General features: G+C 44.2%; 1 protein-coding gene across 1 annotated transcript; it reads right to left on the bottom strand.

Annotated features, from left to right (window-relative positions):
• Positions 1 to 5091: 5091 nt before the first annotated feature.
• Positions 5092 to 15210, bottom strand: galm (galactose mutarotase). The gene is made up of 8 exons (XM_079730719.1): positions 14849 to 15210; positions 13466 to 13620; positions 12513 to 12626; positions 10867 to 10959; positions 9186 to 9267; positions 8283 to 8433; positions 7570 to 7744; positions 5092 to 5665 (listed from the first exon to the last, which is right to left on the bottom strand). Exons 1-8 carry the CDS (start codon positions 15030 to 15032, stop codon positions 5588 to 5590), a joined length of 1032 nt encoding a protein of 343 aa, XP_079586845.1. The 5' UTR covers positions 15033 to 15210; the 3' UTR covers positions 5092 to 5587.
• Between the last annotated feature and the right edge of the window lie 2517 nt (positions 15211 to 17727).

The following is a 17727-nucleotide window of genomic DNA, read 5'->3' as shown; positions in this document are numbered from 1 at the left end:
CTGTTTATTCTTTTTTTTAAGATCAAATCAATATCGATATAATCAGCAAGAAAAGTAGTTAGAGTAATCCCCCACAAATAGTCATATACTTAGCAAAACATCACAAACAGCCATATACTTAGCAAATAAAAATTGCCAAGATGAATAATTTACATGTGTGAGTGAGGTTATAATTTGCATTGCACTACAGATTGACATTTCAATCATTCTACAAACAAACCCATGTACAAGATACAGGATATTGTAAGTGAATTGACATTACTAATGAGATTGAACATTTTAAACATTCTACAAACAAACCTATGTATGAGAGAGAGAGAGAGAGAGAGAGAGACCTGACTGGACTGGAGAGTCTATAAGAGAGAAAAGATAGATTGTTCTCCACATCACACGCTACTGACAGTCCTACTTATTACAGGTTTTCCCCTAGTGCCACTTCACAGCTAGCTGCTGCTGCTGCTGCTATAGCGGTATGTTCAATGCTTTGGACGTTGTTGTTCCTGTCTGTATCCCCAACAGTAGCCATAAAAAAGTGTGTAATCTTTGGCAGCGTTGCCAAATACTTACCGGCGTCTTTTAGCTTTTTTCTTTTATTTGAGCCGCTTGGGTAACTCTATTTCCTAACCCTTTTCCTAACCCTTAATTTACGCGTTTAGACTCCTCTTGCTTCGTCTCTGTGTTTATTAAAAAAAGAAAAAATATATAAATGATATTTTCTTTCTTTTTACTTTTTTCTTTGAGGTTGGTTGGGGCCCCCCTACTATGGGCCAAGCGGCCGCGGCATATGCCTCTATGTTATGACCGCCACTGATGTTATGACCAGACCCGAGTGACTCCGAGCCAGACCCCAGTGTCTCCGAGCCAGGACCCCTGCACCACACATTTCTCCTTTTTGACTTGTTGCGTCTGATCAGTAGAGTCTGATTACAACTAACTGTTTCCATCTTCTGTTTGAAACTCCTACCTCTCCTCTCTGGTGGGGTGTCCATCTTTAAGGTCAGGAGGAAAATCCATAGAGCGGTCACTCTTTATGGAGACACAGCTGGGTCCAGGGGAGTCTGCTCTCTCTGCTCTCTCCTGCTGCCCCTACTATGGGGGCACCAAGCGGCCGCGGCCTATGCCTCTATGATAAGACCGCCACTGAACCAGACCCGAGTGACTCTGAGCCAGACCCCAGTGTCTCCGAGCCGGGTCCCCTACAACATGACAACTTTTTTCCCTTTGCAAAACCAAAAAGCACCTTGGAAGGAGGACAGATTACTTCCACATTAGTCTTTAGTCTTGTTGTAAATACTGGACATTTGGTGATATTTCAAACAAACAATTTTGATGATATCACTCTAATGCGCTTTTCTTTTCCTGTGGATTTTTAGGGATCGTATAAAAAGTGCATACAGCAATACGTAACACTGCAATTTCATTTAAATGACAGGACGAAAAATGTTTAAAACCAGTGGCGGTAGGTCAATAGAGGGCGCTAGGGCGCCGCCCCTCCGTGAAATATTCACTTGAATATGTCTGCCAACTATGAATAAACTATTATAAATAAGAAATAAATCAACAAAAATACATAGGGTTTATCCTTGTTTAATTGTGTGATAGACCGTACTTGCCACTGCCAGAAACCATTTAAATGCATCTGAACGTCAATCATTTGGGCTAGGCTAGTTATTGGTAATTCAAAATAAAGCCCTCCTCCAAGTCAGGTGCGCCGGCCACGTTGAAGTCAATGTAAGCTCGCTAACTTTTTGCTGTCTATCAAGCAGAGACAGCTTTTCATTGGCGCAAGAATATTTAACCTCGGGTCGCACCAGTGTGCGCCCCAGAACAATGGCATCACTTTTCTTTTTTGGTATCACCACATGATTTGACAATTCAGCGAATCAATCAAATAGGCTACCTCCCTCAGCAGCATTCGCGCAACACAACTACATGTAGAGAAGAGATAGATCGCTAACTAGCAGTGCACGTTCTTAGCACTTTCCATTCATTTCAGTGGAGGAATTGGACTCCCCAAGCAATGTTATACTTAAAAAGAGCAAGTAAGTTACATATTAATTTATTCTTTCGGCCTGTAGCATATAAACAAAAAGAAGCACCTGTCCCATATTTCTAACTGCATTTGAAGTAGACATTGAGACTCATGAAAAATGGACGCTATAGGACAGTGATCATGATTTGTCTCAATATCAGAATAACAACAATGGGTCAAATAGCAATGGCTGGTGGAATGGTCATAAAGTAGGTCTGTATATGCAGTGTAAGCTTGTCAAGGCCCTGCAAGTCAGGATGTAGGCTATTAATTTGAATGAATAGTAGGTAATAGGTTATAGGTAGTGGCCATCCAGAATACAGGAAATCAAATCTACCAAATTCAAATTTTTATGGAGGGGGGGACCCCCCGACCCCCAATCTATTACTGCGCCCCACCAACACTTTTGATCACCTGCCATCACTATTATAATTGTGATCAGAAGCACTCCCATTAATTTTCACATCTACACAATTAAAAAAGAGCGTCTATATTTTATGTGAGGGATAATGTATAGAACGCCAGTCATTATCGGAAAAAACGGACACCGGCGCAAAGCGGAGGTGTCTTGCTTGCCAAAACAAAACAAAAAAAAACTTCACACGGTGTGTCTTTTTAAAATGTATTTGTTACCGTTCGTAGTGTTGATCAGCAGATAAATAGTTTGCTAAAGACATTGACATCGCTTAGTAACCGAATACACTGTGGTTGATAAGTTACCGGACTACTTGCAGAGTGGTACGAAAGACGTGAATCAGAGGCAAAGAAATAACTTTCCTTGACAGCGGTCATTACATGAATAGCAACGGTCAATCATCAAAAAAGAATTGACCGCCGGAAGTTGGGAAGTCCCATGCAAGTGAACAGAGCGTTCTACAGCGTGTAATAAGTAAGGGATAATGTATAGAACGCCGGTCATTATCGGGAAAATAAGCCTACACAGGGCAAACCGGACACCGAGGATTCCACAGCATTGAGAAGCCGTGTAATAAGTAAGGGATAATCACCGAGAGGCAGGGCAATAAACGTTTGATATGCCTGGCTGGGTAACCTTCCACGAGCCGGGCATATCAAACTGTTTATTGCCCTGCCTTGAGGGGATTATCCCGTTTATTCTAATTCTTGCTTGGCAACATAATAAACGATTCAAATACTTTAATAATTATGCTTTTTCTTATTCGTATTGTATGCTTATTCAATTTATACTCTGTTTGAGTTCATCTCCCTCAAAAAGTAGTCACCTTTAATTACGATCGACCGACTCAAAGGGCATTATCCCGCTTATACCATGGTCACTTTTCAAAGAAAACTAATTAAGATCATTCATTTATATTTTCATGCGTTTTACAATCCAAATATAAAGTTTTTGGCCTTCCATAATTTAGTTTCCCTGGTAACGCCTGAGGGTTTGACTAATACCTGGAACAATCATTACCCTCCCGTAAGGTTCTTATGCAACGGAAACGTTGTTCACTCTTGTTGAGCTATAAGCCAGAGAGCTCACGTTATGGATTGTACGTATTTATAATTCGAAATTCGTCCCAATCATCTAAAATGATCATCTAATCTAAGACTAATCACCGCGCCATTCGTTTCTATGGGTATCGCGACGGTCTATACTATCAACATAAAGTGTACATATTTATAATTTGAAATTCATCCAAACCTTTATACCATATATACTATAGGGTCTAAAGCATATAACCGCGTTTTCTGATTACAGTTTAATGCATTTTTCACAATTTACCAGCCCTCGTTTTGAAGGCTGAACAGACAATTTGACTGGAACTACTTAGCAGGTGTCCATATATCAGGGATTTATGGACACCCTGCAGCCAATCAGAATCAAGTATTCCAAAAAATACAAGCAGCGTATTGATCTACTATTTTATGACGCTGTGCTCAGTCAGCAGCAAGTAGAACCGACAAGTCAGCGGGCTACCTTCCGGGTTAATGCCCTCCTCCCAGCCAATCAGAATCAAGCATTCTAAAATGAAGTAGAATAATAATAAATAACACAGAGATGCACACAAAACACTCCTGATCTAACCCTTTATTGGATTCGATTTTTTTATAACTGCCATTTGTTTACGGATTGTCATGAACAAACAGCAGGTATCAAAAGTATAAGTACTTAGATTCATGTAAATGGTTCACTCTTCAACAGTATCTAGCCAAGACCCCGGCCGTCTCACAGACCTTTACCTTACTTGGATCTGTTGAATTGGTCCCTTGTACAGTAACGTTAACAACACAATGTAGCAATCAATCACATTTCTTCCTCTTTTAAAAAATATGACCAAAATATAAACCATCCGTGATATGGGCGACGTTTCGGAAATACCTGTCCACCTGTGATGGACAGCTACCCGTTCACCTGTGATGGACAGCTGCCCGTTCACCTGTGATGGACAACTATCTGTTCACCTGTGATGGACAACCCGTCCACCTGTGATGGACAGCTACCCATTCACCTGTGATGGATAGCTAAGGACAGCTATAGGATTTCGATACCCAGAAATCCATTCCTTCAGTGGTTATTTTAAAGGGTGATATTATGATGTTTTGGGGTTAATAATTGCTTTTGAGGGATTCTAGAATAGGGTTACATGCCTGTAAGATAGTTTGATAGCAAGGTCTGATAGTGCCCACAGGCGGGAGGGGCCTGTGGGCAATCTCTCTGACCCTATCGCTGAATATTTCCCTCAATATATGATATATTGAAGAATTTAATAAAACATGTTCTCCATTTTATTTTACATTACACTGTACACTTCCCTACCAGGAATAAAGATACAAATTGACTCATTTCCTCCTGCCTACTTTTACCTTAGTATTCACATTACATAGAGTCCTTCCCATTTGACCTCTATCCCATCTACTCATATCATCAGCAGCAGCCCCTCGAGATAGAGATTTTTTTTATTTTTATGAAATACAAATATTTGTTAATTAATTACATTATGTATATAATTTAACAATTTCTCAATAATGTAAAATGTATACATAATAAGACATGAATGTTGAGCTGATGCTATATACTATATACGTTAGTAGACTGTCATAATGCTGGTCAACTTGAATGAAATCTTGTTTAAGGCATTGCTTAAGCTTCTAGCTAGCTATGTCTCATTATACTTCTGGCTAGCTGTCTCATCATACTTCTAGCTATCAATGTCTCATTATACTTCTAGCTAGCTATGTCTCATTTACAAAAAAATGTCGGGTTTCATCTTATAAAACCTCCCTCCTTCATCAACAAAACGTCATAAATGTATGTATATATTTTTTAATTCTTATGTTGTACAGGAGACAGGAGACTTCATGGCAGATTTTGAAGCTTAATTTGATCAAACAAGTACGTATGAATTTACTCATGACTAAAATATAATACATGTATATATATTTAATCTCATAATGACGTTCATCAATATCATTTATCATATTATTATTATTATTATTATCTGACATCTGATTTAGTACTGAGGAGAAAACCCAGAGGAGGTCGCCCAGGTCGAGGTCAGGAGTCAGGTCAAAGGTCGGAGGTCGTCTGGTTCAGACGGTGGAGAAGCTGAAGGTGGTCTCGTGGAGATACTCCTCCCCGGGATGCAGCAGACACGAGGGGAAGGAGGGCTGATGAACACATGAGGGTTTAATCGCTGTGACCTTCATTATGAACACATGAGGGTTTAATCACTGTTCACTTCTTCTGTTCAGTATGTGTAGTAGGACTACTGCAGTATGTGTAGTAGTACTGCAGTATGTGTCGTAGTACTGCAATATGCGTAGTAGGACTAAAAGAGTTTGTGTAGTAGGACTACTGCAGTATGTGTAGTAGTACTTCAGTATGTGTCGTAGTACTGCCGTATGTGTCATAGTACTGCAGAATGCGTAGTAGGACTAAAGGATTTTGTGTAGTAGGACTGCAGTATGTGTAGTAGTACTGCAGTATGTGTAGTAAGACTACAGGAGTATGTGTAGTACTACTGCAGTATGTGTATTAGAACTACAGGAGTATTTGTAGTAGTACTACAATATGTGTAGTAGTACTGCAGTATGTGTAGTAGTAGGACCGCAGTATGTGTAGTAGTACTGCAGTATGTGTAGTAGCACTGCAGTATGTGTAGTAGTACTGCAGTAAGTGTAGTAGAACTACAGGAGTATTTGTAGTAGTACTACAGTATGTGTCGTAGTACTGCAGTATGTGTAGTAGTACTGCAGTATGTGTATTAGAACTACAGGAGTATTTGTAGTAGTACTACAATATGTGTAGTAGTACTGCAGTATGTGTAGTAGTAGGACCGCAGTATGTGTAGTAGTACTGCAGTATGTGTAGTAGCACTGCAGTATGTGTAGTAGTACTGCAGTAAGTGTAGTAGAACTACAGGAGTATTTGTAGTAGTACTACAGTATGTGTCGTAGTACTGCAGTATGTGTAGTAGTACTGCAGTATGTGTATTAGAACTACAGGAGTATTTGTAGTAGTACTACAATATGTGTAGTAGTACTGCAGTATGTGTAGTAGTAGTACCGCAGTATGTGTAGTAGTACTAAAGGAGTATGTGTAGTAGTACTGCAGTAAGTGTAGTAGCACTGCAGTATGTGTAGTAGTACTGCGGTATGTGTTGTATTACTGCAGTATGTGTCTTAGTACTGCAGTATGTGTTGTAGTACTGCAGTATGTGTAGTAGTACTGCAGTATGTGTAGTAGTACTGCAGTATGTGTAGTACTACTGCAGTATGTGTAGTAGAACTACAGGAGTATTTGTAGTAGTACTGCAGTATGTGTAGTAGTGCTGCAGTATGTGTAGTAGTACTTCAGTATGTGTAGTAGTACTGCAGTATGTCTAGTAGGACTACAGGAGTATGTGTAGTACTACTTCAGTATGTGTAGTAGAACTACAGGTGTATTTGTAGTACTACTGTTAGTGCTGCTAGGGCTGGGAACTGGACCTCAATACTTGTTGTTTGGGTCTGGACGGGTACGAACCACGTACGCAGGTCCCACTAATAGAACATGAAGATAAATATACCATCGTCAGGAAACAGGCTTTAAATGATCCGTGAATGGAGTTTCTCTGTACAGCTCTTCTTTATTCTATCCCCAAATGCGTCCACGCTCAAAGTAGGGTACAGAAGATAGTAGGGCTGTGCAATTAATCATTTAAAAAAAATAAAATTAAGTATATTTATTTAATTCTTTAAATGTTTTATAGGAATTGCAGCTGTATACATATAACAGCTGGCTACATTTTTGTAAATTGTTTTCTATTTCAACATTTTCGGTTTGAACATTTTGTGTATTTTTTTAAGGGGAAAATGTTCTCAGTTACAATGTGTTCTTTTGGAGAGAAACGCTGAGTAACTGCATCATGTTTTCAAACAAAAAAAATAATCGTTTGAGTAATCGTGATTTCGATATTGACCAAAATAATTGTGATCATGATGTTTTCCATAATGGAGCAGCCCTAGGAGTTAGTGTGGATGTGGTCTCGGTGGCGGCAAAGCCCTCGATGCTGCGTGGCGTTCAGACGTACCTTGTTGACGGCGTCAGGCCAGCTCTGCGTCTCCAGGCAGAAGGAGCTGTGTTTGGCGTAGCGGGAACCTCCTTTCCCCACCGCAGAGCCATCCAGGAAGTTGGCCGTGTAGAACTGGACACCTGGTTGGCTGGTGGAAACCTCCAGGACACGCCCACTCTCAGGATGACACACCCTATGAGGTCCGGAGGTGAGGGGAGGAGGAGATTAGGAGGAGATGAGGTCAGGAGCTTACGAGCTGAGATGAGAGGAGGAGGAAAGAGATGAGGAGGAGGAGATGAGGTTAGGAGCTAAGATGAGGAGGAGGAAAGAAGAGAGATGAGGAGATGATAAGGTCAGGAGGTGAGGAGCTGAGGAGGAGGAAATGAGGAGGGGGAGGAAAGAAGAGAGTTGAGGTCAGGAGTCGAGGCGCAAAGATGAGAGGAGGAAGAGAAGAAAAGAGAGATGAGGAGGACATGAGGTCAGGAGCTGAGACGAGGAGGAGGAGGAAGAAATGATGAGGAGGAAATAAGGAGGGGGAGGAGGAGGAGGATATGAGGAGGAGGAGGAAATGAGGAGGATAGGAGGAGGAGGAAATGAGGAGGAGCAGGATGAGCAGATGAGGTCAGGAGGTGGGGAGCTAAGACAAAAGGAGGAGGAGGAGGAGGAAATGAGGAGGAGGAGGGGGAGGAGGAAATGAGGAAGAGGGGGAGGACCCCACATGAGCTGTTCACCTGGCAGTGGGTCTGAGGGCCCATGGGTCCCCTGGAGAGGCTAAACAGAAGTTGTGATCGAACCCTGGGCCTGGGAGGGGCTTGAGCAGAGAGCCAATCAGATCTGGTTTCCGGAGGTCAAAGGGCGAGCCCTCCACGGCTCTCACCTCACCTGAGAGACGAGAGGAGGAGAGGAAGAGAGGAAGAGAGAAGGAGAGGAGGAGGAAGGAGGAGAGGAGGAGATGGGTTTGTATCGACTTCCGGAGTCATTTGACGATGGGCTCTATTATATTGTTGGTAACTTGGTTCGTTAGCCCTCTGGTAACAAGGGGATTCAGGATCAAGCGTCCTCTTTAGTGTGATACTCGGCACTCAGACGATGAAACAGGATAACAGGGTGCCTGATGGGGTCCCGCCCAATCAGAGGAGGGATGGGAACAACAGCTTCATTTTGTCGACATTAATCATTTCAGTTGAAAGAGGTGGATGCATCCAGCGTCAGGGAGGCCTGCAGATAGGGGGAGGGGGCATCTGGGAGGTAGGGGGGAGGGGCGTCAGGGAGGTAGGGGGGAGGGGCATCTGGGAGGTAGGGGGGAGGGGCATCTGGGAGGTAGGGGGGAGGGGCATCTAGGAGGTAGGGGGGAGGGGCATCAGGGAGGGAGGGGGCATCAGGGAGGTAGGGGGGAGGGGCAGCAGGCAGGCCTACAGGTAGACTGTCCTTTTGGATCAATCCCAGAACCATCGTTTTATCTTCCCTATTCATTCTTTCATGTTTCAAACTAGTTTTTCTCTTTTTGGTATTGCAGTCGTTTGCTCTCTGCTGTGACCCCTGAGTTCCCCATCTGGGATGAACGAGGGACCATCTCATCCCATCCTCCTCCTTCACTTGGAGTGGGTGTGTGGTGGCTGTGGCGTCTGTCTGACCTGTAGGAATGGAGGTCCCGTCCACAGGCAGGTAGGACTGGGCCTGGATGGACACCTCGTGGTCATAGACGTTTTCTACGGCCTGCGGAACAAGACAGACAGCCGTGAGCAAACACACGTCAAAGAGGTCTCAGTTTCTCTACCGTGTTCCTCTATCAGTGTAGCCTGGGTATACCCAGGCTGCCTTGCGTGCGAGTTTATTTCGCGCTGCTAGGCAGCCTGGATTCCATGGATCCGATTTTTGCCTGAGATAGGGAACCAATCACAGAACGGGGAGGGACAGCAAGACAATGACGGCGTCTATGCGACACACCCATCGTCTTCTTCCTCATTGAATTTCTGTCGCTCTACATACGTCATCTGGTATAATTGATACGATTGGCTATGAGCTACGTACAGACTCGTATGATAGACATTCGTAGCGCCCAATAAACGGCTCCGGGCAATCGTAAACCACACCTCAAATACGAGAAAATTAATGTGTGGTTCCCAGACCTCTTCTCAATGTAGAATGAGATGAGGTCTGGCGTTAGCCAGGCTACTAACTGTGTTCCTTACTTCCTGTATCTTGTGTGTGTTGCTCTATCATTGTTTCTTACTTCCTGTATTGTGTGTGTGTGTCAGGATTCTCGTATGGACTGTTGTTTTTGTCTCCCCCTACCTGTTGGAGTGTGATAATTCTGGACTTTGTCTATGTTTGTGGTCATGTGTTGGTCATGTGCCGGGGGTAACACCCATATCCTTATTTGGGCAACTTCCTGCCTTTGTTTGTTTCCCTCCATTTTCTCTGTTCACCTGTCTCTCATTGGGTATTGATTGGTGGAGTATTTAAACACTGCCCTTTCTGTTCACTTTGTCAGATCGTCACAGTATGTACTGTTTGCTACCTGACTGCCACGTGAGTGAGACTAGCGTGAAGCTTTTAAAAGAGAAGCTATAGGTTACTGTTCTTCCCGGTTTTGAACCCTGCCTGTTTTGGACTAAGTCTTCTGCCTATCTGTTTTGGATCTCTTGCCCGTACCTGTCCGTCTGTATCTGTCTGTCTGTCTGCCTGCCTGCCTGTTTACGAACCCTGCCTGTACCTGGAATCGGATTTGCCTGCTGGACTGTTTGGGAATAAATCCTTTTGATCTGCAATTGATTCCCGCTCTGAGTCGTGACAGTGTGTTGCTCTATCAGTGTTCCTTACTTCCTATATTGTGTTTGTGTTCCTCTATTAGTTTTTCCTTACTTCCTGTACCTTGTGTCTGTGTGTGTGTTACTCTCAGTGTTCCTTACTTCCTGTACTGTGTGTGTGTGTGCTCCTCTATCAGTGTTCATCACTTCCTGTATCATCATTTATACCATGGGATATCTTTCTTGTATAGGTCAGTACACCATCAGTAAACCATCAGTACAGTTTGTGCAAATAAATTAATGGAAATGAACCGACGTCGTTCACACATCGGCCTCAAAACGCCCAGGGACTTGGAACCTAGCCTTCTGCATGGCTAGACATGCAGAGCCTGGCTAGCCTCTGCATGTTTGCTCAAGGGCACCGGTAGGATCACACGACCAAAGGCCTCGTGAGGTCAGTGGTTAGTGTGGTTTGAACTATCAACTGTAAGCATCCGGCGCTGAGACAAGGTACGGGTGACAGAGAGAGACACATGCGGGAGGTCTGCAGGACCTCGTCACTCACCTGGCCCGCCAGGTTGAAGTAGGAGTGGTTGGTGAGGTTGATGGGGCTGGTTCTGGTGGCGCTGGCCTGGTACCGGCTCCTCAGCGATCCTCCCTTCACCAGGGATTTCAACACAGCTCAACTTCAGGGCTATTGGCTCTAGAACGTTCCCTGAACACATGGACCTCTGCTCACATGTTCCTGAACAGCAGTAGCTTCTATTGGTTTTATATCAGGGCCTTCTATTGGTTTCCATCAGGGCCTTCTATTGGTTTCTATCAGCGCCTTCTATTGGTTTCCATCAGGGCCTTCTATTGGTTTCTATCAGGGCCTTCTATTGGTTTCCATCAGGGCCTTCTATTGGTTTCCATCAGGGCCTTCTATTGGTTTCTATCAGGGCCTTCTATTGGTTTCCATCAGGGCCTTCTATTGGTTTCCATCAGGGCCTTCTATTGGTTTCTATCAGGGCCTTCTATTCGGTGCAGGACGGTAGGAGAAGAGCTCAAAAGAGATATAAAAAGAGAAAATTAGAACTAAGATAAATCGACAACTGTACAAATTAAATAAAAAATATACAAGGGTAAATAAAATAGAAAGTAATTAAAGCAACCGATGATCATAATACAGTGTTTCCTGCAGGATTTTTCTCAGCAGCGGTGGTGTGGTCCCCGAACCCTGTAGGGGGCTCCGGGGGCATGCCCCCCCGGCCAAAATTTTTGTGTACCCTTTACATTGGAATGCATGAATCTGGTGCACTTTGAGAGGAGAATATGCACTAGAATCCTATTCAAACAGTCCTGTGTATTACTGTAGATGGGATTATTGGTGTTGTAACTTTGCCTTTTGTGTCTTCATTTACAGATTTTTATATTTTTGTATAGTAATATTTAAACAAAAAATGCCACAACGCAAATATAATTTGCACAATTTATTTACAGATTTTTGCCTAATGCTTAAACACTAAACATGGTTGCTATCCCAAAAAGAGCGACAACACGCACACACACACATAGGCCTACACACACACACAATACTAGAGGAAAAACGGCACGGAGGTTGCGGTTTATAGATACAATAAAATGATTGGGCTCAGAGGGTTTTTAACACTGGTGGTCATGTAGCGACACATTTTAGCAACTTACTTTCTCTCTCTCTCTCTCTGTCTGTCTCTCTCTCTCTCTGTCTGGCTCACTCTTTCCTTCTTTCTTCGATCTTCCGCTTCACTCGCTACTGCTAGAATCAATGTAACTTTGCAACCGTGTAGGGTAGCCTACTGCCAACAACTGCCACACTCGCTGTGTATTTTTCTTCTTTGATGTTGGTTACGTGATGATGTGCCGCGTGCTGCGCAATTGACGTTACGCGCTGTACATTTTCTAAAAGGAGCTAAGTAAAAAAAAAAAAATTAGGAGAAGGATTTTTATTGCAGCGGCGGAGAAAATTCGTGGGGGAAACACTGTAATAAATAATGCTTCAAACAATAAACATGGATCATGCTGCAAGTTTCTAGTCAGACATAGTATGGTTTGAAAGATGGCGTCTGTTCATCACGAAGAAAAACATAAACTAGAGCTACCAGTGAACCCCTAAATAGTTCCTCAGAGCCCCAGGAACCAAACAGATCAGTCCCGCCTGTACCTGCAGGGTGTAGGTGACAGCGCCTGTACCTGCAGGGTGTAGGTGACAGCAACCTGCACTTCTCCTGGATAGCCCTGATCTCCATCTGGACTGGTGTGCCTCAAACACACACCGTCTTCAACCCTCTCTGCCCGCCAGACGGCCTGGAGGAGAGAGACCCTTAGTAACACACACACACACACACACACACACACACACACACACACACACACACACACACACACACACACACACACACACACACACACACACCTGGGGAAAGCTGGGCTCTAGGACTTTCCTCCAGCACACTGAACACACGTGGTTCAGGTCAACGAGTACGACCAACGTGACGTTCTCTTAAAGGGGGAACTTCTTTGTAAAGACATTAGGGCTCAGACACAGTGGTGCTGGTCTCTGTCTGGGCACCACCGCTATAGCGACGGGGACGTTCGGACGTTGTTTGACCACGCCCCTCACACTTGCTCCTTAGGCAACCCAATGTGTTGTTTATTCAAAATAACTAAGACCTTTTTGAATCTCCTGGATAGAAGCTCTCCTGCTCAAACTGGGGTTTACACAACTTTTAAAGAGATTGAAACGAGGGTGCATCCCTCCCCGTGAAGGGGGAGGGATGTGCTGGATAGATGAGCAACGTTTACCTCAGTCCACTGGGTAGGCTGGTAGACTGATCTATCCAGCACAGATCTAGGTTGACACGCCCACTAGTGATGTCATATGGGGCAAATTTTCAAAACGGCTTGTAAGGCTAATCACACTCAGACCTGGTGGTATAATATGTCCCCTTTAAGATTGGCTTTGTTTTTGTAGTTGATGAGGAGCTAACAACAGTCTGACCTTTGGCCAGGGGAAGACTTCTCATTTTGTGCCTTCATTAACAGATAACAGAACTCAGTGAGGCTGGTTGAGTAGCGAGCAATGAGGCCACTCACTCCTTGGTGAAGGACAACACAGAGCGGTGTCGGGGCATCGTACTACAGACCTTGTTGAAGCCCCTGAGCCCGCCGTGCAGGGCGTTGGGCCCGTTGTTGACGGCCAGCCGGTACTCCACCCCGTCCACCACGAATCGGCCCCCGGCGATCCTGTTGGCCACGCGGCCCACCAGCGCGCCGAAGTACCGCCGGTCGGAGGCGTAGCCTGGAGCCAGGGAACACCCACCGCATCAGGGCCCCACCTTTTACAGTCGATACTATACAACAGCCGACAGTTATTATTCCTTAAGTGGCTCATATTAAAATGAGGGATTTTTCACGCAGATATTTAAAATATTTGAGCTGATGTTTTTTTGTTTGCTTTTTAAGTTACTACTGTTATTACAACTTCACAAACAGTCTACAATTTACATAGCCCTAGATCTTCATCTGACAGGATGGGGAGGAGCTAGACCATCACCTGACAGGATGGGGAGGAGCCCTAGACTTCAGATTAGAGATGGGATTCATGACTCTTTGAAGGGAGCCGGATCTTGAGGTGCCGTTCTTTTCAAAGAGCCGTTCAAAAGACTGGCTCATTCATTTATTTTTTCCTCTTTCTGACACTGAGATCACTATTTTGGATCTTTGTATACAATGTGTCGAAGTGTAAATACAGCTCTTTTCACTTGTTCATCATGTATCACCTTTTTAATTGTAGCACAATAAAAACTAAGCAGGCAATGAACAATGAACTTCCATGCAAAAATATAATTGACAAAAAATATATTAAAATAGAAAAACTTTTACAGAACAAGTTTCTTTCAAGTAGAACACTGCAGAGGACTGCTTTACTGTCCTTTGTAACATTAGTGCAAATCTAAGTAAACAATATTTTTAGAAAGGGATGCTGCTGCGCTTTCTTTGGCTCATAGTTGCATTGTTCTGCCTACGCAGCAGACGCACTCACGTGATTCCACCACGAGTGCACTCTGCATGCTCTCCGTCTCAGTGGAGTAGGAGGATGAGCTTGTGTGCGCATGCTGTGAGCGTGACAGCGATAAAAAAAGAAAAGAACGAAAAAGAAATAGAACGGCTCATCACTGCGACTCGGTTCCCATCGTTCATGTTAAAGAGCCGTTCAATAAATTCGGTTCGTTCGTGAACGTCACAACTCTACTTCAGATAGACCCTGTCCCAGTCGGTCGCCTACTTGTGCCGTGTGGGGGGATATTTTATACAGTCTAAGGTTGTAGCCCCAACACTACACCCTACAGAACAGGCAGTGTTAAGAGAGTCTACCCGCGTAATGTACAACTCTTCCCTGGGATAATATACCGCTACTTTACCGGAGTTCAACCCAGCGGGCAGCTCTGCTAAACAGCTGTAGCTGTACCTCCCAGGTGGTCGTACTCCTGCACCACGCCACCCACCCGTCCCCTCCTGTCATGTACCTTCCAGGTGGTCGTATCCCTGGACCACGTCATCCACCCTTCCCTTCCTGTCCGAGCAACGGATCGATCTGATGATGCAACCGAGGGTGAGGACTTCCACCGTGACGAGGGAGGACCGCAGGACCCACTTCTCCACGGAACCCTCGTCGACGTCCCCGAACGGTTCGGTGGTCACCTGCGTCATCTCCCTACCTCCCGTTGGGTCTCTTCACACCGGATCGGTGAAACTGTCACGTGGTCTGCAAACACAAGGCAGTCAACGCTGCGTTGGTGTACCAAGTAACGAGAAGCCAGGGGGCATTCGTGTGACAGTGGGAAGTTTGCGTTGGTGTACAAAGTAAAGAGGAGCATGGGGGTGTTCACGTCCCAGTGGGAAGTTTGCCTTGATGTACAAAGTGACAAAGAGCAAGGGGGCGTTCACGTGACAGTGGGAAGTTTGCGTTGATTTACAAAGAAACGAAGAAACAGGGGGCATTCATGTGCCAGTGGGAAGTATGCGTTGATGTACAAAGTAAAGAAGAGCCAGGGGGTGTTGACGTCACAGTGGGAAGTTTGCGTTGGTGTACAAAGAAACGAAGAGACAGGGGGCATTCTTGTCACAGTGGGAAGTTTGTGTTGGTGTACAAAGTAACGAAGAGCCAGGGGGTGTTGATGTCACAGTGGGAAGTTTGCGTTGGTGTACAAAGTAACGAAAAGCCAGGGGGCGTTCATGTCCCAGTGGGAAGTTTGCGTTGGTGTACAAAGTGACGAAGAGCCAGGGGGCGTTCCCATGGGAGGTTTGAGTTGTCCCAGAAGGAGGCGGCCGATCTCGTCCTCCTCCTGGTCTGGAGAGCAACCTTACCGCAGAATCACTGTTGTGGTCGCGTCTCTTTTGACATATATAACTGATCTTTTACAAAAACGATGATTGCTACATTCAGTGAGCATGCAAACACTGGTGTCAAGGTCATTACCCACCACAGAACCAACTCATGTACAGATATCGCTTTTCATTCACACAGTCTTGTGCCAATTCATGTTGATGTGCTTGTCAGAGGGTGAATCCATCATGTCTGAATGTATCACTCAGCGCAGAGGGAATCCGCCGGCAGATGGCGCCAAAGACTCTTTTGCTTTTGTGCTACAGAACCACTGACTACGGTTCAAGTATAACAGTGGTAGTGGCGGATTAAGGTGGTCATTGGCCCCTAGGCTACTATTTGTGTGAGGCCCCCTTACTGATAGATCATGATTTAAATTTTAATTTGCGCAGAATATCACTTTCAATCGACCTGAGATAGGTGATTCAACCTGTTTCGGCCCATCGTGGATCTCAGTCTTTATTTAACTAGCGTCCGTTTTAAAGATGAGCGCTCCCTGCTTGCATTGGTTGCAGGCAGCACAAGTCATAAATAGTCTGAGTGCTATATCAACTTTTCAGAAATCTTATTTAACAACTAAATAAACTATAAATGTAACCGGGTGGTACAGTCATATAGGATGTACTGTAGTACTTGGGAATGGGATTGCGGTTGGTTTGCAACGGGAAGTGTGGCCGTCTGTTCGTAGGGTGGCAGTATTGAGTCCGACTATATAATGCTGCGGCCGTGCATCCTGGTCTTTTCTTCCGGTTGTTAGCTTTCGGGCAGTGTTGGTATTTGCTGAGAAGACGAGGTGTGTCTCCATTGTGGGCTAACGGAGTGGCCTATGGACCCATGCTGGCGTTTGCTGCGGTATAGAGCATTTGGGTGGCGATAACAGGAAATAACTCCGCTGGAAACGTCAGGAGGGGTTTGCCTGAGTTCAAGTTTGCTGAAATTTAGGCCACTGCCGTATTTTCTGAACTATAGTCTAAGCTGTTATTTAACTATCTTTCTATTAGGCATTTTCTTTTATTTGTTTTATTCCTCTTTATTATTCGAGCTGATGTAGATTGAAGTGCAACTGTTGAGCACAGTAGAAATAATCTGTTAAAAGAATATATAACACTGACTCAAAAAAATCGTTGTGTTCCAAAATAAATTAATGCTACAAGAAACCCCGAAAGTCATTGTGTGCTGTGTGGTATCCAATTCCACGGGCTACATAAAGATAAGATAAGATAATCCTTTATTAGTCCCACAGTGGGGAAATTTGCAGGGTTACAGCAGCAAAGAGGATAGTGCAAATAACATAACAGTAGTGCAAAATACAATGCAAAAAATACAAATAATGGACTGTAACCATGTGCAGTTTTGCATATGTATTGGCAGTGTGTGTGTCAGTGAGAGCAGGGCTGATTGTAGATTCTGACTGCTGCAGGAAGGAATGAACTTATGTATCATGTTATGTCTTTTATTTCAAGTAAAAAGGTTAAATAGTCTGGCCAATCCAGGGCCCCTTGAACACCTGGGCCCCTAGGCTGCAGCCTTGGCTAGCCTGTGTGTTAATCCCTGTCTGCTGGTAGTGATACAACAAGCACTGTGGAAGGCTTGTCATAAACGATCACGAAGGCTGCCGCTGATGTATCTCATGTTTCGTTCAACATGATCTCCAACCTAATTGACAGAATAGTTTTGTACGTCATTATGACCCTAAACGACCTATATGACCGTTCTCTGGTTGACTGGTCGAAGAAACAGCAAAGCTTCTCTACCAAAACAGAGTGGATTGCATTTGTTTTATTCTCAGTGGAAAATTCAACATTTTAAGATAGTTTCGGCAATTGAATGCGCGTCGATAACATTTGTAGCATTAACAGTGCATTTTATTTTCTTCAGTCAGTGAATGATGTTCAGTTTTTCAGTTGATGCAACGTTGGCTATCGTTGCCATGGTGATTGATATGTTGCTGCTTCCGCTGAAACAAAGCAGCCAGCTTTGTGTTGTTTGAATCAACGTCTTAGTGTTGTGCAATGTTCG

The sequence above is a fragment of the Pollachius pollachius genome (assembly GCF_949987615.1).
Source record: "Pollachius pollachius genome assembly, chromosome: 2".
Lineage (NCBI taxonomy): Eukaryota > Metazoa > Chordata > Actinopteri > Gadiformes > Gadidae > Pollachius > Pollachius pollachius.
Note: the sequence above shows the minus strand (reverse complement) of the source record. Positions and strands in the feature narration are given on the sequence as shown.